General features: G+C 38.7%; 1 protein-coding gene across 4 annotated transcripts in view; it reads right to left on the bottom strand.

Annotated features, from left to right (window-relative positions):
* CTNNAL1 (catenin alpha like 1) overlaps positions 1–23,970 on the bottom strand; it is a 71,015-nt gene that overhangs the window by 14,194 nt on the left and 32,851 nt on the right. For 3 of the 4 annotated variants that reach the window (XM_034967936.3, XM_063594281.1, XM_055117758.2), the window contains exons 7-11: positions 22,468–22,668; positions 20,147–20,233; positions 15,859–16,017; positions 13,591–13,683; positions 8,618–8,768 (exon numbers count right to left, since the gene is read on the bottom strand). In XM_034967936.3, coding sequence (XP_034823827.2) covers positions 8,618–8,768; positions 13,591–13,683; positions 15,859–16,017; positions 20,147–20,233; positions 22,468–22,668 — 691 coding nt within the window. Of the gene's footprint in view, positions 1–4,339; positions 7,810–8,617; positions 8,769–13,590; positions 13,684–15,858; positions 16,018–20,146; positions 20,234–22,467; positions 22,669–23,970 lie in introns of all 4 variants that reach the window. The other variant, XR_010109102.1, reaches the window with a different exon arrangement.

The following is a 23,970-nucleotide window of genomic DNA, read 5'->3' as shown; positions in this document are numbered from 1 at the left end:
TGTCTCAGAATGGCTTATACAAATATTTAAAATTTCATCTAGAACTGTACTATTAAATATGAAACCTACTAGCCACATGTGACTACTTAGCACTTGAAATGTGGCTAGTCTGTACTGAGATGTGTACATCTAGTCTGTACTGAGATGTGCTAGTCTGTACTGAGATGTGTAAGTGTATTAAACACTTACAAGTGTTTAATACATAACAGATTTTGAACATGTAGTACAAAGGGAGAAAAAAGATATAAAATATATTAATTTAAAATATTGATTATATACTAAAATATTGATTATATGTTTACATGGTATTTTGGATATTTGGGTTAAAAGTTATTAAAACAAATTTCATGTTTCTTTTTAATTTTTCTTGTGCCTGTTAGAATTTTTTTTTTTTTCTTTTTTTTGAGACAAGGTCTTGCTCTGTCACCCAGGCTGGAGTGTAGTGGTGGAGATCACAGGCTTACTGCAGCCTCAACCTCCTGGGCTCAGGTGGTCCTCCCACCTTCCACCTCCTGAGTAGCTGGGACCACAGGCATATGACACCAGCTAATTTATTTGTATTTTTTTTAAGAGATGAGGTCTCACTGTGTTGCCCAGGATGGTCTCAAACTCCTTGGGCTCAAGTGATCCTCCCGCCTTGGCCTGCCAAAGTGCTGAAATTACAGGCATGAGCCACTGTGCCTAGCCTAGAAAATTTCAAATTATATATGTGTCTCACATTCTGTTTCTCTTGGACAGTGCTGATCTAGAAGAAGAACTGTTACTAAGAGTGAGTTAATGGTACTTGGGAATAGCTGTATGATTCAAATCATTTCCTTGTAATGTCAAAATTGTAAGGGAATTTTATCAATTAATGGCTTTCTGATTTCAGAATGGTGAGGGGAAAAAACTTAAAAAGGAAGAGGCTATTTTCATGCCTTGGCTCTAAGCTCTGATGTGAAAAGTGCTCGATTTAGTTGCAATATTAACAGAAGATAGTCTTCCGGTCACTCAGAATTTCAAAATTCACCATCTATCTTAATTCAAAGTCTGAATCCTGTCCATAATATCCTTTAAAAAGTGCTCTTAGCATATTATAAAGGGCACATTAAACAGAAGTAGGAACCCAGGCATGGTGGCTCACGCCTGTAATCTTGGCACTTTGGGAGGCTAAGGCAAGTGGATCACCCAAGGTCAGGAATTCAAGACCAGCCTGGCCAAAATGGTGACACCCCATCTCTACTAAAAATACAAAAATTAGCCAGGCGTAGTGGTGCATGCCTGTAGTCTGTTCTTTTTTCTGTTTTTTGTTTTGTTTTGTTTCAGCCTGGGTGATAGAGCAAGACTGTCTCAAAAAAAAAAAACAAAGTGGGAAAGTACTAAAAATAAATAAATAATAAAGAAAAAAGAATTTTGAATTTTGAAAGGGCACTATCATTACTTAAATGTAATCAGCTACAGGAGTAATCTTGTATTATCTAACTTAGTAATCATCTATAGTGCCCATGGCCCTAAAATGTTCATATTTACTCTCCACAAGTTGGGGCAAAACCAACTGTTTCGGTATCTCTTATATCTCTAAGATACCACAGAGTTAAAGCAAGTAGAATGTATAAATAAGTGCATTGAGAAATAAATCCAATGAAAAGAAAGCTTTTATGTAACCTGATTTGCTACTATTTTCATCCACCTAGTAGTATTTATCACTTGATAGTTCTAATCCCTCTGGTCCTCTTACAGATACTTTGTTTTGCTTCCTATTCCCATCCTTTAGTTAGACTCTGCATGATTTATACGAATTTGAGGATAATTGCAAAATTGATCATTTTTTCAGATAGGCCTCCTCCACATACTATGCAGTTAAGATTCTTCCTCTTTCCCCCAGTTCCAACAGAAACCAAACAAGTTGACAATAACACAAGAAAAAGCAATCTAATACTAACAAGAGATCTAAATTATAGTTAATTATAGATGTTATTTCCCAATTTTTTTATAGATGTTATTTCCCACTTCTTTTTTTTTTTGAGACAGAGTCTCACTCTGTCGCCCAGGTTGAAGTGCAATGGTGCAATCTCGGCTCACTGCAACCTCCACCTCCTGGGTTCAAGTGATTCTCGTGCCTCAGCCTCCTGAGTAGCTGAGTAGCTGGGACTACAGGTGCACACCACCACGCTCGGCTAATTATAGATGTTATTTCCATGTGAATCTAATTATTGCCGTTGATTCTAAGCAGGAAAAAAAAAAAAGAATAAACTGGCTCAGCCAGGCACGGTGGCTCATGTTCATAATCCCAGCACTTTGGGAGGCCAATGCGGGAGGGTTACTTGAGGCCAGGAGTTGAAGACCAGCCTGAGTAGGCTGGGCACGGTGGCTCATGCCTGTAATCCCAGCTCTTTGGGAGGCTGAGGCAGGTGGATTATGAGGTCAGGAGATCGAGACCATCCTGGCTAACACGGTGAAACCCTGTCTCTACTAAAAATAAAAAATAAAAAAATTAGCCGGGCGTGGTGGTGGGCGCCTGTAGTCTCAGTTACTTGGGAGGCTGAGGCAGGAGAATGGCGTGAACCCAGGAGGCAGAGCTTGCAGTGAGCTGAGATCACGCCACTGCACTCCAGCCTGGGCGACAGAGCGAGGCTCCATATCAAAAAAAAAAAGAAAAGAAAAGAAAAGACCAGCCTGGGTATCACAGCGAGACTCCCATCTCTGGGGGAAAAAAAAAAAAATCTCTGGGCATGGTGGCCAGCACCTGTAGTTCTAGATATGTGGGAGGATCCCTTGAACCCAGGAGTTTGAGGCTGCAGTAAGCTATGATCACACCACTGCACAGCAGCCTGGGTGACAAAGTGAGACCCTGTCTCCAAAATATAATAATAATAATAAAAATAAACTGGCTAAATTATGTTTAGCTGTTATATCGAAGAAGTAGCATAAACAAAACTCTATCATATTATAAACATTAAAAATAGTTGGAAAAACAGGACTATTTGGAGAAAATATACTTAGTACAGATCTGATATATAGAATTGTCTTCAAAGCACTGTCCTCAACGAGGTATTGTAGGTTTAATACTCCCTAAATCCTGTTTAGTCAACACTACAATTGTGCCATCTTCTGAGTTTATACCTTCAGATAAATTAAGTTCACAATTAAGTTTAAAGGCCCTCTCATCTTAAGGGAGCACTAAAATTATTTCTTATGAAAACCTAATTGAGAAATGTTCTCAGTTACAATATATAGAGCCTTTCTGTATATCTACAAAATAAATCTAATTCCCCAAGAATGGAAAAGCCTTATCATTTCACTGAAAATGTGCTAAATTATCCCTGATTCACACTTCTTATAATTAGCTATCTTTAGTTCTGGAGGCACTCTATATGGTATGATCAATCAAAAAATTAATGTTCCCAGACCCACTTAAAATGAATCCCTGACCACTAAAGCATAGGCAGCTTATCAGCTAAACTCAGGAGCAGGAATGAGGTATTCTAATCTAAACCCAGCTATCATCCTCCAACTCCCCCCTCTCCCTCACCTCTATATTCAATTGACCAATAAACCCTACCAATATTAGTTTTTAAATTCTTCTTAGCCCCCTTATCTTCATCTTGACTATCATCACCCTAGTATAGACCATCATCTCTTCTCTGGATAGATCACTCCCTTGTTGCAGGCTCCTACCATCCCCAAACAAATTCATCTTTACCACGAACATGTTTATCTTCCTGTACCCCCATTTTTAGTGGCATCCAATCTGCCAAACGATAATGTAAATGCAGGGCTATGAAATAGGGCTGCCAGGAAAATGAGAAAAGTAGTTACAGAACTGAAAACCAAATTAAGATTCTTGGCAGGATCGTGATCATAACTGCCCTACATAGTTTAGTTAGAGCTGCATCTCTATAAACTGAAGCGTAGTCATATTTACTCTGAAATGATTGAAATAGAACAAAGGGAATTCAGCTTCCCTAAAGGAAGGACAGAGACTGCAAGCTCTGAGATAAGGCTTTTTTCTGACACTTATTATCCAAAATAATCTCAAATTCTAAACTGACACATATTCACCACTAAGGAAAAGTGGAGTCTTTTAGGTCTGGTCCCTTCTAATACAAGGACCACAGCCTCCCTGGAGGTTTGGGTGAGAAGGCAGAATGGGATGAAAGCAGAAGACAGGAAGACAAGTATTGATTTTTACCTTCTTGAAACAATCCCAGGAGGTCCTAGTGTGAAATTTAAGTGTCTGGGGTTAAGGTGGACAATGACCTAGCTCTCAGACTAACTTTTAGCATGTGAACACTAAAGCCTCCCTCTTATTGCTTAGCGTGATGTTTACCACTTAGTTGGATGGTTGAATGATACTTACAAGTATGCCTGGTAGTTTGCCAATCACAGGAGGCAAGTTATGCAGAGCAGAACTAAGGTGGCTAGAATACAGCAAAGGCTTTTCAACAATAGTCATAACAGGAGTCGTAACAGCAGCAAAGAGAAATCAGGACCTGAAGAATACACCTCTGTATGGAAAGCAGTGGGCAGGTGCAAGGTAATGAGCAAGTTTGTCACATCAACCATGCATAACAGGAAGAACAACACTGTGGCACTGGATTCAGTTCAGTCAGTAATGGTTAACCCAGAGATGGACTTCTTTGAGGAAAAAGCTATGCTCATGAGGTTCATGATAAAAATCAGGACAAATAAAGGCAGTACACACAATCAACCAACTCCATCTCAATGAAACCTACATAAACCCTTTCTGAACAGAGAGGCACTTTCCCAGTGAAACAATAAGTGTCTCATTGACTGAAGGCTGAGGCGTTTCCCACATAAGAAGGAATTTCTGTTCAGTCCTTAGGAAGTTTGGGTAATGCTGATTTTTTGAACATAAGTTAACTGAACCTAAAGAAGAAATTATTTACATAATATCCAGCTTGAAAGTAAAAGAAACCACAGTGCTCACATAGTCTGAAAACAGGTATAGGATGTGCAAGCAGTATTACACATTATTTCATTTACGTCCATTGAAATAAAGAAACAAACTCAAAAGGGCAGGTAATGTGCCCAGGATTCCAATACTAACAGATTGTTTTACCTCTTCTGTAATTTAGCTGGCCCCATCCTCAGCCAATAAGTGGACCAACCAAAACAAGAATACAGTCATTACTTGTTCCTTGCCCTGTACTTCCTGGGATCTCTCAGTCATTTCTGAAATAGCTTTGGGAGGGAAAAAAGCAGAACTCAGAGCTGCAGTTATGAGCATTTTTCACAGAATTGGTTCATTCTCATTAGAAAACTTTAGGATTGGAGTGGAGTTTAACTGCTTGAGTAATAGAGTATGGGTAGTTAATAAAATTTCATCTTTGGCATCATTCAAACCTCAGTAAGGGTCCCAGCTCCTATAGTTTACTCACTGTGGGATACTTCGAGCCTCAGTTTCATCATACGTAAAATGTGGAAATAATACCTGTCTCCAGGGTTACTGAGAGGATTAAATGAGAAAATGGACATCCAGCACTTATGAAAGTACCTGGAACCCAGTACATTCTCAAGAGATGGCAGCTACTGTTATTTTTATGGTTATAATAGTCACGGGCCTCTGAAGGATCATGTTTACAATTTTACCCACAAAGACCCTAGTAGCCTGTGGCTTTTACTTTTCCTTAAACTTCCCTAGCTATTTTTTTTAAAGAGCCTAACTTTGGTAGGAGAAAGGCAAATCTCAGAGACAGAAAAGGAGAACACTGAATTAATGTTGCATTAGATGTCCGGTGAGAGGAATCTTTCAGAGGGTGTCAATTCACCATTGGAGAAGGGATGAGCTTCATTTGTACAAAGAAGCAAGGAGTTTACCTTTTTGCTTCTGCAGATCTAGAGATTTTCTACGGTGGGGCCAGACCGGCTAGTCCTCCCTAGAGTAGGAGAAAGGACATAGGGAGAGATGGATGCCAGAAAGTAGGAGAGATTGAGATTAAGTAAGAGAAATTGGACCTAATGTTTTCTCATAAACTATTTAGTTTTACCACAAGGTAACAGTGGTCATGATGCTGATGCTGATAGAGGTAACATTTGTTGAGAATTTACTGTGAATTAACTTATTTTATTTAATCTTCACACTTACCATATTAGGTAGTTTTGTCATCATTATCCCCATTTTGCAGATGTAAAACTTGAAGCATAGAGAGATTAAGTTAGGAAATAGCAGAGGCAGGATTGGAACCTAGGCAGTCCACTTCAGAACCTGTATTTCAACTTCTACCCAATTCTATCCCTAACATGAGATTAGCACTCAGATCTCAGAGGAAGGAAGAGACCCCTTGATGGAGAATGCAACTTGGGTTTGTTTTCTGTTTTAAGGAAAAAAATTACTTATATTTATAGAAAGAAAACCCCCTTGCCAAGCTTATCAACCTCTAATTGCTACCGTAATTGCTACTCAGAACATCACCTGGGATTAAGGCAGAGAATAACTGTTAAATGACTGCTATCTTTCTTGAGAGGGGGGAAAAGCCTGTTATAACTCCTCTTCTTATGGAAATAAAAGAGAGAAGAAAATAGACCAAAATGCTGGTAGAACAGCCCGGTTTAGAAACTGCGAGCATCTCAAACACAAAGAGGAAGGGGGCTCAGGCCCTTGGTCAAGAAAACTAGAACCATATCCATTTCAGATGATGATGAACTCACTGGCCTAGGGACATGGAAGAAGTACAAGTAATGAAAACTCAGCCATAGCCCATGTTTACAAGAATGAAAACAAAAACCTACTCAGCACTGAAAACACTATAGGAGATACCTGTACTAAGCTCAATGGTGTTCTGGTAAAGAGGAGAATCACCTGGCCAGGCTTGATGCCATATTCTTTCCAGAATGGCTGCAGCTATTAGTAAAGCTTCTCACAGTGCACGTGGAACACATTTGTAAGTACACAGAGTCAGTCACATGCCAGAAAAATAGCCATCCTGTGGCACTCCTCCAGCCTCCCTACTTTCATGGGCTGATGACAACTGATAAAGCCAGAAGACAACATTCCTCTGGCCTTTAAAGAGAGCCAGCCAGGATAAAGACACAGTGCAGGATATATTCATGCCCAGAAGTCGAAAGTACACTAACTTCAGGTAGTGCTCACAAAAGACTTTTAGAGCTGACAGGTCACTGAGATCACTGAGCCTAAGACTTTCATTATTGAGTCAAGGACACTTGGGCCCGGAGCAGGGAACAGCTTTCCTAACACCAGTTTGAGAAAGAGCTGGGCCTTACAGATACTCCAGGATAACCCACACCAGGTATCTTATCACCACAGCAAGCCACTTCTCTTCATTTCCCAACAGTCCCTAAGGCTAAGTGACCACACTTCTTTTTAAAAGTGGATCAATTATATCATTTACCTTTTAATATCCAAAATTTGGCTCATATGAAAATCTATGTAACTATAAATACATTACAAAGCATCAAAATGATTTGCCATTCAGACTATCACAGAAATTTTTAAATGTGGAAGCATGGTAAACATTTATCATACTTTACAAATGATGTTATAGCTATAATTCTATTATGCCCTGATTTTTAAGCAAATTAACATTTATCCTAAATGAGTATTTTTAAAATATGAAATGTTTAAATGGGCATACTCAATAAAAAATATGTAATTTGATATAATTGTAAATGACATTTTATTTAAAAAAATAAGCTTTGACACTACAGAAGCCATTTGAAGAGAAAAAATATAAACATGTAAATATAAATAACAGGACACAAAGTACAATGGAAAATAAACAAAACTTCCACTCGGTATTAAAATAAAGAATAAAAATGATGCCTTCCTATACATTGTATGGCAGTATTCTACATGTTGTAGAAATACCAGTGAACTTACCCACCACAGGCAATATTCCAAGATTATGTAGTCATCAAGGAAAGAGATTCCATCCAAGTGGAAGGAAAGCAATTCAAAAATCAAATAACTACATTCATTTCATTATGAAGTTAGTAGAATTAAAACATAGAATTACTGCATTATAGAAGAGCTGTTGTATTATAACTAAAAAACAATTCAGAAGAAATTTAAAAATGACTATTTCAATAGGAAAACTAGAATGTTAATATTAATTCAGAGATCTACTATGCTGTTTTATTTATTTATTTATTTATTTTTTGAGACAGAGTCTTGCTCTGTCGCCCAGGCTGGACTGCAGTGGCGCCATCTCAGCTCACTGCAACCTCCGCCTCCCGGGTTCAAGTGATTCTCGTGCCTCAGCCGTAGTATCTGGGATTACAGGCGCACATCAACACATTCGGCTAATTTTTGTATTTTTAGTAGAGACAGGGTTTCACCATGTTGGCCAGGCTGGGCTCGAACTCCTGACTTCAAAGTGATCCACCTGCCTTGGCCTCCCAAAGCGCTGGGATTACAGGTGTGAGCCACCACACCTGGCCTACTACACTGTTGTACAACAAACTTTACTGCTTGGATACTAAAATAAAGGAGGATAAAATAATATTTTTGTAATTTTTTTGTGAACAATATTTTACTACAAAAATAACCCAGCTGGGTTACGACAAGAATTCATTTGCAGTTGAGGTTTGGCATTAAAAAACTAACAAGAGTTACATTAAAATAATAACATATTTCATTATGTGGACAGTTTCTCACCTCGTCTTCCTTCAAACACATCATTGATTTCTCTCAGCAGTGTTGACATGTCACTAATTTGGGATTCCCAAGCTTCACAAAACACATCTAGGTTTTCTTTAGCAATTTTACTAGATGGATGCAATGTCAGTGTTTCAGCAGCAGAAATTATCTAAAGAAACACAATATACACCTGTGTGAATTTCAAAATCTTAGCCCTCAGAATCACTTTGAAGACCAAAGGTAAGTAAGTCTGCTGTTCAATTCAACTCAATAAACAACTATGAAGTAATTTCTATACACAAGCTCCATGTTGGGCAATATGAAGATGCACAGTAGGACAAAATTTGCTGTTTCTTATAATCTGACCTGCAGATAAATAGTATGCATTATTATATACAAACCTGCATTCAGGGAGCAATTCTCTTCATTCAAGTAAAACTCTGTTTGAACAAAGTTGTTCCCATAGAATAATTCAAACAGTTATACTCAGACCACAAAAAGTGTACTGTATACAGAGTAGCAAAGGTAGCAGTAATAGTCATGGTGGTAGTAACAGTGGTAATAGTAGGAATGGTAGTGACAATAATAAGTAACATCTATACACACCCATGAGTACTTGGTAGATACATGCTTGAGATACTGTGTTTGGTGTTTGAGATACATTAATACATTAATATCCCCCAAAATATACAAATAAAATACTACTTTTTCCAAATAAGCATTATTCCATTTTTCAGCTGGAAAAGTTGAAGCTCAGAGATACCCAGTAACTTGTGCCAGACCCTATTACGAGTGTACACAGAGTTGATATCTAAACTCAGATCTACCTGATCCAAGTTCAGGCTCTTTCCATCACATCACACTGCCACTCACAAAACACTTGTAAAGAGGGCAGAAATCATCCTGGTACTTTTACGTACCACCACATGGGCTAAATAAATGTGTTGAATAAATAAATGAATTGTTGCAGAGACTGCTATGTTTTCATCAAAATCTGTTTGTCTTCCCTCTGGATACATAGGAAGATTACATTTCCCAGCCTCCCTGGTGGAGACATATGGCCACGAGACTGAGTTCTGTCCCCACTTGAATGTGGGTCACCACTTCCATCCTAACTGATCCAAACCTCCCTCGTGCCCCTCAGTGCTCTCTCCCTTCCACATCTGATGGTTCAATGCACAGGCTCCAGTAGGGACTTTGAGGTCCTAAGGGCTAGCGAGGCACAAAATGAAAGGGGACCGGATTGCTAAGAGGGAGAAAGACATACCATTAATCAGGACTTAATACAAGTGAGAAATAAACTGCTATTATATTAAGCCTGAGATTTTGGCATTTGGGGCTTTATTTAGTGTTAGCTACTACATGAATGAATTAATGAATCAACTAACATTTTATCTTTCATATAATAATCACTCTCTAACACAAAGGACTTGATGGATGCTAATTGTAATATAGGCAGAAAATGGATGGCTGGGTTGAGTCTTCACACACCTCCTGACCTGACATTCAGTAGAAATTACACTTTAGCTTCTACCTCAAAATAGAAGCCATCGACCAGACCCAACCTACTGAAATTTCCTGATGGCCCATTAAATAAAACACACACACACAAAGATCCAGGAGCTAGGAATTCAGAGTTCAGTCTTGATATGTTCACAGCAGATCCTTTCCCTTCTACCACTTTCACCTTCTATTCATGACAACAGGCACTGATTCTGTCTACCTTCTTGTTTCACAGACTTGGGATATTATATCAAATACTCATCTAGTAAGTAGTATTTTAGAGAATCCACTATGTGAAAAAATCATGCTAGGTGCTGGGGATAAGGTGATAAAAAAAGAAGATAAAAGCCCTCTATTATGAAGCTTATACTCTAGTGGAGATTTGGAACTATAAACAAGCACACAATTAAAATATTATAAATTATGATAACTGCTATGAGGGAAATTAATAGGATAATGTGATAGAGATACCCATTACTAACAAGTGATGTTGCTGTTCCATGGAGTTGATTATATAGGATTATTCACACACACACATGTATACAACTAACATGACTATTCATTCACCCACTACATACTAGTAGGCACTGTGCCCACGTTCCAGGTGCTGGGGAAACAGCTGTGAATGAAACAGATAAATGTCCCTGGCTTCATGGGACTCACATTATAACAAGCAGTGGGAGAGACACAATTAAAATAAATTATAAAATATTTTAGAAGGGAATAAAAATATGTATCAAAATAAAGGGTGAGAATGATGAGGGGATTAGGTGGTCACAGTATTTTAAGTTAGAGAGTCACTGAAAAGGTGAGGGAGCTACAGGAAAGTCAAGGGGAAGTCATTTGGGATGGGGCAGAAACATTTCTGGAGTGTTCAAGGAACAGCAAGTAAGCCAGAGGAACAGACTGACATGAGCAAGAGGAAGGTGGCCAGTGGCCATGTAATGGAGAAGCATAGATGGTAAGGACTGGATTTTCTTCTGAGTGAGAAAGTCACTGGAGAACTTACAGAAGATTAATATGATCAGGGCCATGTTAGCTAATATATTAATAGTTGGTACCTTTGAATGAATTACAGCTAGCTGCTCCTCCCTCTGGGGTGGGCATAGTGTCACAGGCACAGCACTTGCCAAGCAGATGGCAGTGTTACAAGAACAAGGTTCCCCTCTTCAGGGAAAGCAGGCACATAACTTGCCATGGACTACAGGCTAGATTTCGGCATTGCTCTCCTCTCAACTAGTGTACAAACTGTTCAACTGTTCCCTCAGTATGTCTAACATTTTAAAGGAAGTATAAAAATAACATTGCCAAAGCAGAGATATCCAGAAATAAATTATCCCAGAGGCATGCTCAATGTCCTTAAATTATCCTTTTGTGAGGTAGATGGCAAAGACTGGGAGTGGAAGCTAAGGCTTTGGGAACAGAAAAAGCTTCTCAAGTTATGCAGGTTATTAACAACATGCTCTGCCACTATCCTGGGGAAGAAAATATGGCTATTCCTAATATCTCTGCTGCAATAAAATAAACCAAAAATTGCAACCAGATGGCAAGCAGGGCCTGAGGATAGGAGCAACAACTGATTGCATATGGCAGGAGAGTCAAGCCCTCCAGTTCTACTGGAATACTTTTGCAGCCAAGGCAAGAAAAGTGACTCCCATGCCAATATTGAAGACACAGTTTCTCCCAGTAAACAGATCCCCTGGTTGTAATAAAGTGTTCAGCAGATAATCATTGTGGAGGTTCATTCATATAGTTCCTGCTTTCATGATAAGCCTTTGACACTGTTCTCTACAGGAGAGCATGAGATCATCCCTCCAACATCCAACATGATTCTCCTAGAGGGTACACACCATCATTGAGTCTAGGTCACTTGCACTGTTCTCAGCTATAAATCAAAGATGCAGGGACTCAATCTCTACTGCCCAATGTTGCAAGTTAGGAGGAATCCTTTTGGCTGACAGTAAATAAATGAATATAAATAAAGTATAAATTAAAATATAAATAATATTTAAAACTATAAATAAAAGAACAACTGCAAAACGTTATTTTAGAGCTTAGACTCTAAGAAAGAAGGAAACAGCTGGGCGCAGTGGCTCACGCCTGTAATCCCAGCACTTTGGGAGGCTGAGGCGGGGGGATCATGAGGTCAGGGGTTTCAGACCAGCCTGACCAACATGGTGAAACCCCGTCTCTACTAAAAATAAAAAAATTAGCCAGGCGTGGTGGCATATGCCTGTAATCCCAGCTACTCAGGAGGGTGAGGCAGGAGAATCGCTTGAACCTAGGAGGCGGAGGTTGCAGTGAGCCAAGATCGCGCCACTGCACTCCAGCCTGGGCGACAGAGCTAGACTCCATCTCAAAAAAAAAAAGGAGGAAGCTCTGTCTTTAACCATTTTCCTTAGATTAATTTGACAGGAACAGTATTAAATGAGATAATCAGTTTTAAAAAGGCTTTTGAAAATTATAAGGACAAATGAATACCTCTACTATAGAAAATCCAGAAAAAAACCTTAGCTAAACAAGGATATTGTCATATAGGTATTTTCATATGTATATATTCTCTATACATATGAAATTATGGGAATAATTTGTATACATACAAATCTGTACACTACTTTTTTCATTTGACATTGAACAGAACATTCTTTCAGTGGTTGCTAATTCTGGTTATCTTAATTATTATTTTAACACTATAATGTACTATTTGCCTAATTTAAGATAGTTATTTTGCTTCTGATTGGATCTTTTTTTTCCCCAGATATAGACTCTTGCTCTGTCACCCAGCGTGGTGTACAGTGACACAATCATAGCTCACTACAGCTTCAAACTCCTGGACTAAAGCTATCCCCCTGCCTCAGCCTCCTGAGTAGCTAGGACTATAGGTAAGCACCACTGTACATGGGTAATTTTTGTTTGTTTGTTTTTATTTTTTATTTTTTGTAGAGACAGGATCTTGCTGTGTTGCCCAGGCTAGTCTCAAACTCCTGTACTCAAACAATCCTCCTACATCAGCCTCAGAAAGTGCTGGGTTACAGGTGTTAGCCACCATGCCTGGTCCCAATTGAATCTTGTAAGTAATGTCATAACATTGTTTTGTTTGTGTTTTAGTCTCATGTCCTAATTATTAGCATGAAATGTATTTGAATCTTAGGTTGAAATGTGAATATTACATAACATATGGCTTCTTATGTCATGATAACTTAATCTCCAAACATGTTATAACAAGTGCATTGTAAACAGCTTCCTTTAAAATAGATATAAACTAGAGTATTAATTAAATGAACCAGTCTCCAATTTGGCAGATGACCAGCTCCAATGGAAGGTTAGCCATGTTCTGGCACACTACCAACAGAAATTCCATTATCTTTCTTTCTCTATGTATATTTGGACTCTAGTTATGAAAAACCATTTATACCTTCCATCCACACAACTTGTTATAACACTCAGATAGGACACAATACAGAAGGAGCAATCTGCTATTATCATACCTGTTGGCCAGTCACCTGAAACGTCTCCTCTGCATGTATACATGTTATTTCCAGAGGTTCTGTCCCAGATATGTGTCGTAACAATCGACAGGTCTACAAGACAATATGTCTACAGTTTAACTTTCACATCCTCATCCTCCACAATACATAGTATCATTTTATAATTAAAAAGAAAATTTTACAAATAAAATTTCTTAAAACCTATTAAAATAAACTTAAACATTACTGAGAAGATTATTATAATATTATATTGGTCACCAACAGATTCTCTGGGAACAAAGCAGATATCAATAAAGGTATAACATTGTTTCTACTTCCTATCCAATCATGGCAAGGTGGTTACAGAATACTAAAACAGAAAGAACCTTTGGAAAGACCTAGTAGTGCCCACATATTTTATATATAAAGAAATTTGGAAAAAAAAAAAGAAATTTGGCTCAGAGAAGTAACTTGCCCAAGGTCTCACAGCTAAACTATGTCAGAGTTACTACAAGCTACATGTTCTATCAACACCATCTTCCAATGGAGCTAACATTGGATTAGGCAGACTGGTATAATAAGGACAGACCCTATATCAGAGGAAATTACTGAAAATCTTGACGCTTAAAACAGAAAATCAGAGAACTTTTTTTTTTCAATGTTAAAAAGATTTGCTTCAAGATTCCTAAAATAAGCAGTTTCCCTATAGTTATAATATTTGGTTTATAAACATAGCAGCATCAAATTTATTAAATGAAGAAGCTATATCTACAGTCATTTTAAGAATGTTCCCCCAGAAGTTTTTTGGCTCCTATGTAAACAAGTAAAGAAGAGGAAGCCAGTTCAATTAGTCTAAAGGTTCCTTCTAACCATTAGTCTTTGAGATTTGGTGAACAGGGTATGTTAGATTATGTGAAGACAGCTAGATGGTTCATATCTGTGCATTTATATACATGTTGGCTAGCAAATACCTCATACATACAAGCTATACATGGGTTCAGTTTTTTGTTTGGTTGTTGATATGGTTTGGCTGTGTCCCTACTCAAATCTCACCTTGAATTGGTAATAATCCCCACATCAAGGGCGGGACCAGGTGGAAGTAACTGAATCATGGGGGCAGTTTCCTCCATACTGTTCTTGTGATATTGAATAAGTCTCATGGGATCTGATGGTTTTATAAATGGGAGTTCCCCCCCGTACATACTTTCTTGCCTACTGCCATGTAAGATGTGCCTTTGCTCCTCCTTTGCCTTCTGCTTTCATTATGAGGCCTCCTCTGCCATGTGGAACTGTGAGTTCATTAAACCTCTTTTTCTTTATAAATTACCCAGTCTTGGGTATGTCTTTATCAGCAGAGTGAGAACAGACTAATACAGTTGGGTTTTTTTTCTAGTAGATACCTGACATTTTCAATAGGCAGAAGGCTCAGAATATCAATTAATAAGCCTAACTGAAATTATAACACAAGTGTCAGGTGAAGCATCAGTAACTCATAATTAAGATTTGGAATCATGTGCAAGATGTCTTCTCATTGTCCCTCCTTAACCGCTCTCCTCCCTTCTCACATCTGCCTTTTGCCCTGGGAGACTGACTTATATTGTCTACACCTATGTTTGGATAATTAGGATTATCCTAATGGGATATCCAATGGGAAGCCCCATCCACAGATGAGCAGGACTGAGGAGAGAATGGGCCTTAACTCCAATGCTCCTCCCGGGAGGGTCACCTTGGGCTGTCTCTGGGCCTAGTCCTAAAATCACAAACCTCTCAAGGCAGTTCTCTGAAAGGCTTCCACATTCCACATTCCCCTGCTGATGTGGGCCTGGGGTAGTACCAGCCTTGCTACCACTCGCCCCAATTACTGCTCTCTCATGTATGGTTTCCCCCATGCCCTGTCTATGCAATTGTAAACAGCTTCTTTATTAAACTCTCTTCAAATTGTCCTAATTTGAGTGTGTCATCTCCTCCCTGCTGAGACCCTGACAGATTCAAACAGAAACAAGGTCATACGACGTACCTCCATGGCTCTACTCCAAGGTCTAACTTCTCTGAGAGGATAAGGAAAAGAAGATTAAGAAGTTCATTTGTGGGTCTTAGCATTTTTTTTGTTTTGTTTTAGAGGCCAGACTGTTGCAGGAACAGAACAGATACATGTATGCTTTTAAGATGCCAAAGGAGAGAGAAAATGCTCAGATAAATTAACCCAAAACTGTATTTGTGTTAACATTCCCACATAGTTTAATAAAGCCATTATTAAACTATAATTTCTTTAGCACCTTGTTTACTCACCTCAACAAGCTGCTCTTTCTGTTCAGAGAGTTTACAGGCATATTCAGCCAAAGCTTCTAAATTTCCTTCTACTCCAGTAAGTTTTAATGCTTTTAGAACCACATGATCAGCATGGTATTTTAATAGATCTGCTGCCAGCTGTGTCGCTGTACTATGAAGCTGCAGATGTGTGTGGGGGGGGGGGGGGTGGGAGGGTGGAGAAGGAGAAGGGTGATGAAGGAAAGAAAACAAACAATAACATTTTGTGACCAAGCACCACATCAGCACTTTAAAAACTATTAATAAAGAGAAGCCGCAAAGCAGTTCCATGGGTTCCACTGAGGGGAGGGTGTAAAGTTCCCTGTGTAACAGTAGGAGTTGTGTAGCACTGGTGAGCTTACAGTTTCTCTCAAGGGCAGGAGTGATATCTAATTCATCCTTTAACCCCCTGGTGCCAGTGGTAATGCTGTTTCTAGAAGATGAACTGGGTATTCAATGGCTGAATACCCTTGTCCCTTTTTCATTCTGTTATCAACCAGCTCTTTCCCATGTAGCTTTTCCCTTAGGTGAAAAATGCTTCTGCTAATCTTAAAGTTGGTGAGGAATGAAACAGTATTAAGAGTATTAAGAGTGCAATATTTACAGTACTAAGAAAATTGGCACTTTGTGATCATTAATAAGTTCTTTAGCATACTTTTGAAAAAGTACCAATGTGAGATTCAATAAATTTAATAAATTTTATTAAATACCTATATCATGGCAAGCACTGTAGCACTGTACTAGAGGCTGGGCATACATGACAAGTAGGACACAACCCCTGCCCTCAGGGAGGTTAGAATCTGTCTATAGTTGCCATCCAGATCTTTACTCTCTACCTCTATGAACAAATTGGGTCCCAGGAGAAACAATAGAGTAAAGGGTAACACAAACCCCACGGTTTTATTGACTTTGGGTGAAATGCCTGGCTCACTCTTACTGGATATCTTTGGACACTATTAACTCCAAAATCTTTTCTTCTTATCTTGCCTTTTTTTTTTTTTTTAATGACGTGACAGGTTATTTTGGGGTTGTCCAGAAATAGATCATTTTTAATAACATTGTTCTCAGAAAAATCTGACTTTGAATTAAATCTATTTGAATTAAGTGATTTCTTTTTTCCTGGAAGTAATCCAATCTCAATTCAAATTAGAGGATTGTCTCCAAAATTAACAATAGGATAGCCTCTGCATTCATGCAACTAAGTGAGAATAATTACAGTTAGAAACAAAGAAACTAAAATTCACTTTCCGTGGAAACTAAATGCCACATAAGAACTTAAAAAGATTTTGTTTCACCAGCAGGACCTTAGAGAATATCTAATGCCAGTCATTTATTTTACAGACTACGAAACAGCTCCACAGAGACTGTGTCTTGCCAAGGTCATGTAACTCTTGTCATGTGTAAGAGAGGGAGGCGGGACAAACGCAAAGTTCCTGCTCTATGCAACATCCTGACAGCAGCCTTATATACATTATCTCCCTTAATCCTTACAAGAATTCTATGAGGTTGACATGGATATACCCATATAAGAGGTAATGAAAATGAAGCCTGTGGAAAGCCACTCAGTTTATCACAAGGAGATCATGTTCTACTGATAGTCAGGATTTTAACAATACTTTGGTTAAAACTGAATAGTCTGGAATGAAATGGGCAGGCTTTTTTTCTTTCTTTTTTGTTTTATTTTGTTTTTTTCCTTGTGTCAAGGGCAGCAGGCTTTTTATAAAGCATAGAAAACCATGTCTTTCTATGTTTAACAGGATGTTTAAATGGAGATTTCAATAGACATATCAGTGCCAAGTAAGATGTGAAACAGATCACCACGTATAAAATTTATATAAGAAACATCCAAAAACCAATTTCAGCCAGGCATGATGGCTTACACCTGTAATCCCAGCCCTTTGGGAGGCCAAGGCAGAAACACTGCTTGAGCCCAGGAGTTCAAGACCAGCCTGAGCTTATAATAGTGAGCTATCTCTATAAAAAATTAGCCAGACATGGTGGCATGCACCTGTGGCCCAGCTACATGGGAGGATGAGGCAGGAGGATCACTTGAGACCAGAAGGTCAAGGCTGCAGTGAGCCATGTTCGCACCATTGTCTGGGCAAGAAAGTGAGACCCCATCTCAAAAATAAGAAAATTTTTTTAAAATTCTAATTTCATTGTCTTGAGCCCTTGACCATCTTCAAGAATATAAAAGAATTAAGCCTGGGTGCAGCGGCTCACTTTGGGAGGCCAGGGCAGGTGGATCGTTTGAGGTCAGGAGTTTGAGACCAGCCTGGCCAACACGGTGAAACCCCATCTCTACTAAAAATACAAAAATTAGCTGGGTGTGGTGGCGTGCGTCTGTAATCCCAGCTACTCAGGAGGCTGAGGCATGAGAATCGCTTGAACCCCTGAGGTGGAGGTGGCAGTGAGCCGAGATCACACCACTGCACTCCAGCTTGGGCAACAGAGTGAGACTCTATCTCAAAAAAATAAATAAATAAAAATAAAAGAATTAAGAAAGCACAGCTAAGGGAAATGAGAGGTCTGTGTGAGGAGGGTCTGTCTGGAGAGCTGCTGGGTGCCCACTGTGACTCCCTCCTCCAGGCATGCCTCAAAGCGCAGGGAGCAGCAGGATAAAGGGGTTGAGGGGAGGGGGTGGGGGTAGGGGGGGCAACAGGAAAGCCTCTGAAGAACCACTAAGGTATCCATGAGAGTGACAGTCCACTGTAAATGTCTACCAAGCCCAAAGCCATTTGATAAGGGTGCTGGTCACTAAAAACCTTCTGCCTCTCAACTTTCTCTCTTCTCTCTCTATGCCACAACCTGACAAAAATCAACAACAGCTACATAACGGAGGGTGAGGAAAATGAAAAAGGGAGAAGAGACCACATCTTCCCAGCTCTATCTAGTTGGAGCTGGGAAAACAGGGAACAGGGGAGAAGCTCTACAACTAAATGAAGATTTAAATACTGATTAACATTCTAATTTTCAACTGAGATTGTGTTTTGTGACTTAAAGCAGGAATTGGTAAACTTTTTCTGTGATGGGCCAGAGAGTAAATATTTTAGGCCCTATTGTGACTATCCAACTCTGCTGCTGTAGTGAGAAAACAGTAGACAGTAGGTCCACAGATGGGCAGCATTGTGTCCCCATACACTCTACTGACAAAAACGGTCCAGTTGTAGTTTGTGAACACCTGACTTAAAGTGACCATAGGACTTTCAATAACCTGAGAGTAGCCAACTAAGTCATGAGATGACCAACTTTTTATTCAGGGAACAGGGAACCCCTCTCAACCAAAGGAATATTTTTTAAAATTTATTTCAGTGAGATAGAATTGATATACAACAAAATGTACCCATTTTAAAGATACTGTTCAGTGAGTTTCGATGAACATATACAGCCATGTAATCATAACAACTAATTTTGAACATTTCCATCATGCCAAAAAGTCCTCCCATGCCCTTTTGCAGTAAATATACCCCAACCTCTTACCCAAGATAGCCACTGATCTGATTTATGTCATTATAAATTAGTTTTGCCTTTTCTAGAATTGTTTTTTTCTAAATGGAATTTTATACATATAATCATTTGTGCCTGGCTTCTTTTGCTTAGTATGTCTTAGTGATTCATCCATATTGTTGCATGTATCAATACTGTTCTCTTTTATTACTGAATAGTATTTGGTAGAATTATTCCAAAATTCATTTATCAATTCCTCTGTTGATGGAATTCTAGGTTGTTATTAGTTTTTTATTATTATGAATAAAGTGATGAAAATTCATGTGCAAGCTTTGAGAATGATGGCATTAATAAAATCATGGCTTGAAAATAACTATGTCAAAGGGAAACTTTTTTTTTTTTTTTTTTTTTTTGAGACACAGTCTCACTCTGGCACCCAGGCTGAAGTGCAGTAGCGCGATCATGGCTCACTGCAGCCTTGAGCCCTGGGGATCAGGTGATTCTCCCACTTCAACCTCCCAAGTAGCTGGGACTACAGGTGCTAACCACCACACCTGGCTAATCTTTTGTGTTTTTTGTAGAGATGGGGTTTTGCCATGTTGCCCAGGCTAATCTCAAACTCCTAGGCTCAAGTGATCCTCCCACCTTGGCCTCCCCACAGTGCCGGAATTACGGGCATGAGCCACCATGCCTGGCCTCAAAGGAAAACTTTTAAAACCATTTTCTAGGCACAGAGACATACTAATACTAATGCATTTCATACACCCATACAACATGAAAATCACAAAGAATTAGAAGAGGCTAAATTTCAAACTATACTTACTTCTTTCTTAAGTTCATTAAGACTGTGACTGATTTTCAAAATACTGAGTTCCAGTTCTTCAGCGATGCTTTTTGTTTTCTTGCTTTGCTAAAAATTTTAAAAAGTATACATGTAATGTTACCGCATCTCTTTAATCTGTTAATTACAATTTTGTTTGAACTGTAAGTTGTAATAAATTTTAATACTATTCTGTGAACTATAAAAGTAGATTTTCAAAATTTACCTGTTTAAGTTACAGTGGAAAATAAAATTTTAGTTTAGTTATATTTTTCAATGCTAACTACAAATAGGTGAACTTCTGTTTTTTATTTATTTATTTTTCTGTGAACCTATGGATTATATTGAAAGGTGAACTTTTAAAATCTAATTTTCTTTAATAAACTCATCAAGTCTAAAATTAATCTCTTTTATTTTCTGCCTAGAATGTCCATGCTTTCACTCCTAACCTAGTTAAAAATTAAAATCCTACGCATCTTTAAGATCTTACATAAATGTCTTTTTCTCAGAAAGGCTTTTTCAGATCACTCAATCTAAATCAGACCCTCTTCTTACTCACTGTAATCTTTTTGCTCCATAATCGTCCCAGTTTGCAATTACATATTTATTTTTTCAGTCCAAACCATCTGGAATTTTTTATTTTTTGTTTGTTTAAAGTCTATCTTCCCCACTAGGCCACGAAAGCTGGGTTCACATCTATTTTGCACACCACTAAATCCACAGTACCTGGCATAGCAAATGGTAGGTCGTAGATATTCAATTCTTTGCATGATAAATAAAAATTAAATATCACTACTTCATGAAGCCTTCTTGAGCCCCCTCCCTAAATATAAATTTGTCCTCCTTCAAACCCTCTCAACGCATAGTCTACACTTTCTCTTAGGATACTTACAAAGCTATTTGTACTTGTCTCACCCCTTCCCGCAAATTTCTATATTGTAAAATTCTTGCAGACAAAGATTTTATCTTATTCATCTTTAGATTTATGGTGCTTGGCATATAAAAGACACCAGTAACAACTGCTGAAAAAAATGAATGAATGAAAAATACACCTAGCATGCAGGATCAGAGATCTGAGTGCTTGTGAAATATGCACGGGTAAATTTGCTAAATTTGTGACATTTGCTAATTGCAAATTTGAGTATTGATAGAATCACATTCCCAACAGAGTACTTCATCACAAGCAACTCTTTATAGTGAGTGTTGGACTTAAAACTTAACACTGAAGCAATCTACACTTCAGATTGTGTATCACACAGATAATTCAAACTAAACACAAAACATTGCTCAAGTCTCTCACACGACTATACTCTAGGGCAAGATTCCCTGTTAATAAGAACATGTGCACTACTGTGATGCCAAGAAAACATCAGAGAAATCTGTGATTCATATCTACTTTCATTTATAAATTAATCTACTTACAAGGAAATCAACTGCTCCTTCTTTCTTCAGTCTCAGCCATATCCACCCTCCTTCATCATCTTTACTGCCAAAGCTTTGTTCATGACTTCCAGATTTGTACTATCACTGCTGTATATTGTAAGCCATGTTAAATACTTTTCTGACAGAGCCTGGGCCTAAGAAATAAATAATGCTAGAGACATGTCCCAGGGCTCTCTGTCTCTCCACTTTGCAATCCACCTGCTATAAGAGATTGTGTACACACACTTCCTGTGCTGTCCCACTTCTGTCAGTCTTGGCCATTCTTGCCCAATAAGCTCCTCTGTTTGAAGCACACCAACAGCCCATTTAAGGCTCATAGAGTGGCCACCCACCAATTTTAGACCAGGAATTTGTGCAAGGGTGAAAAGCTTTTACTTGCCAGCTGGATCTACCCTTGTTTTCATTGAATCTACACCCCAATAAGTTTTCTAAATCATTGTCTCTGTAAATCAGCTGTCCTCAGAGGTAAGAATTGTGTACATGTGAATGGCTCCAGCAGTCAGGCTCAGGTCCCAAGAACCTCTAGGTGGGGGTCTACTCCTCTGTTCTTCACTCTGAAGAAGCATTTTGGGGAGGAATTTTCCAGAGGTGAGTTTGGTGGAAGAGTAGGGACAACAGTGTGAACTAGTGATAGTGACAGAGGCATAGAATCGAGACTGGCTAGAATGAGAGTCAACAGGCCTGGAAATAAATGTCAAGTATTGTAAGTGCTAGATGGGAAGGATATTTTGGCCAACTAGGAGGGAAAGAAGGGATGAGATATCCTGTCCCATTCTGGAACAAATTCATACTCCTGGTGATTATGTAACTTCCATATCTTGCAAAACTTTATGGGAAAGCCATTATATAAGATTTACTTTGATTTTTAAAAAAGTTCTTACAGCTTGAATCCACACAGAAATTAACTGCTGCAGTTCCATTCTTGCCTGAGTTGACAGTTCCAAGATGCGTTCTCTGTGCTCATGGCTGGTGTAGGCAGAATCAGTAAAGTCCTCCGTACGCTCCAAGATGACTTCCAATGTCACAGAAAGGTTCTCTTTGGACTGAAAATAAAGATTCTCCCGAAGAGCTTCAATATTCATCTGAAAACAAAAAGGACATCTATCCATCCACGTGAGTCAATATTCCCACCTGACCAAAATGGGCTGTAATTTCTAACAGTGCCCAGGAAAACACTAGCATTTCCTTTTCCCAAGCTGAGGGGAAATACAGCCACCAATGATATCTATATTCGCCACTAGCCCAGAAGGATACATTGCTCAAAAGCCTTCAATATCCATGCAAAGCACCATTCCTAGAGTAATTAATATAATGATATTCCTATGAGATCAGTGAATACTAAGGCAGAAAGAGCATCATCCTCTAGCAACCGGTAGGAAAAATGAACCAGCCTCCAGGTAAAAGATTTGCATCTGAGAAAATGCCTAGGCAAAGTCCTGGAAGATAAGTTACACCCAAATATGAAATGTGCTGAGCCCAGAGGGAAGGATGGTGTGGAAGATGTGGGGTGTGAGAAGGACTGTGGAAGGCATCCATTTTTCCTTTGTTAATTCAGCAAAGACTCTCCTAGTCACCTAACTGGTCTCCCTACATTTTGTTTAAAGTCACCAACAGCACCTTACTGACCCAAACATCCTCTACCAGAGGGTCTGTATAATCTAAAATGTAAACCATCTGATACTGCCACCTCCCTCTAATAGCTCCTCGCCATCTATAGAGAATCAAGCCCAAATGTCTATGGTATAGCACAAAATCCTCTATGGCCTGTCTTTATATACTTCTCTAGCGTCTATCTCACCCCCTGAACCCCCTAACAACCTTTCACTTCAGCCACCCTGTTTGGAGTTCCTTGACTATGTGATGAACACATGCTCATGTGTGCAGTCTTTCTCTGTCAGCTTTCTACGATGCATCATGCCACTTCAACCCTGTAAAACACTACAGTCCATGAAATATGTCACACAGACAACTTGGGCCAAGAGGCAACACGCGGTAATGATCATGATTATGGTCACAATGAATGTGATAATAAGGATACCTTACATTTGTTTAACACTTCAAAGTCCTTTCACAAATGTTATTTTAATTAATCCTTATGTGTGACCCATTTTAACATGATCCATGAAAATATCAAAGTTTGGGAAAGTCAAGATGCCATATGAGAGTCCTTGCTTCCCCTCCTGCTCTTGGCCCAAGTTGTGTCAGGTGATCACTCCATCCTAGGTAGACAGAAACTTGTATTTAAGCTAGGAAAGAATACAGATAATAGTAAGGTATGGAATTTACAATGGGGATCTTCTCAGAGAATTAAATTTATTTTATTAATTTAAGAGAATTAAATTTGAGAATTTAAACAGAATTAAAACATAAAAATCAGTTATATT

Source organism: Pan paniscus, chromosome 11, assembly GCF_029289425.2.
Source record: "Pan paniscus chromosome 11, NHGRI_mPanPan1-v2.0_pri, whole genome shotgun sequence".
Lineage (NCBI taxonomy): Eukaryota > Metazoa > Chordata > Mammalia > Primates > Hominidae > Pan > Pan paniscus.
The sequence above is the reverse complement of the archived record's forward strand: the minus strand, read 5'-3'. Positions and strand labels throughout refer to the sequence as shown.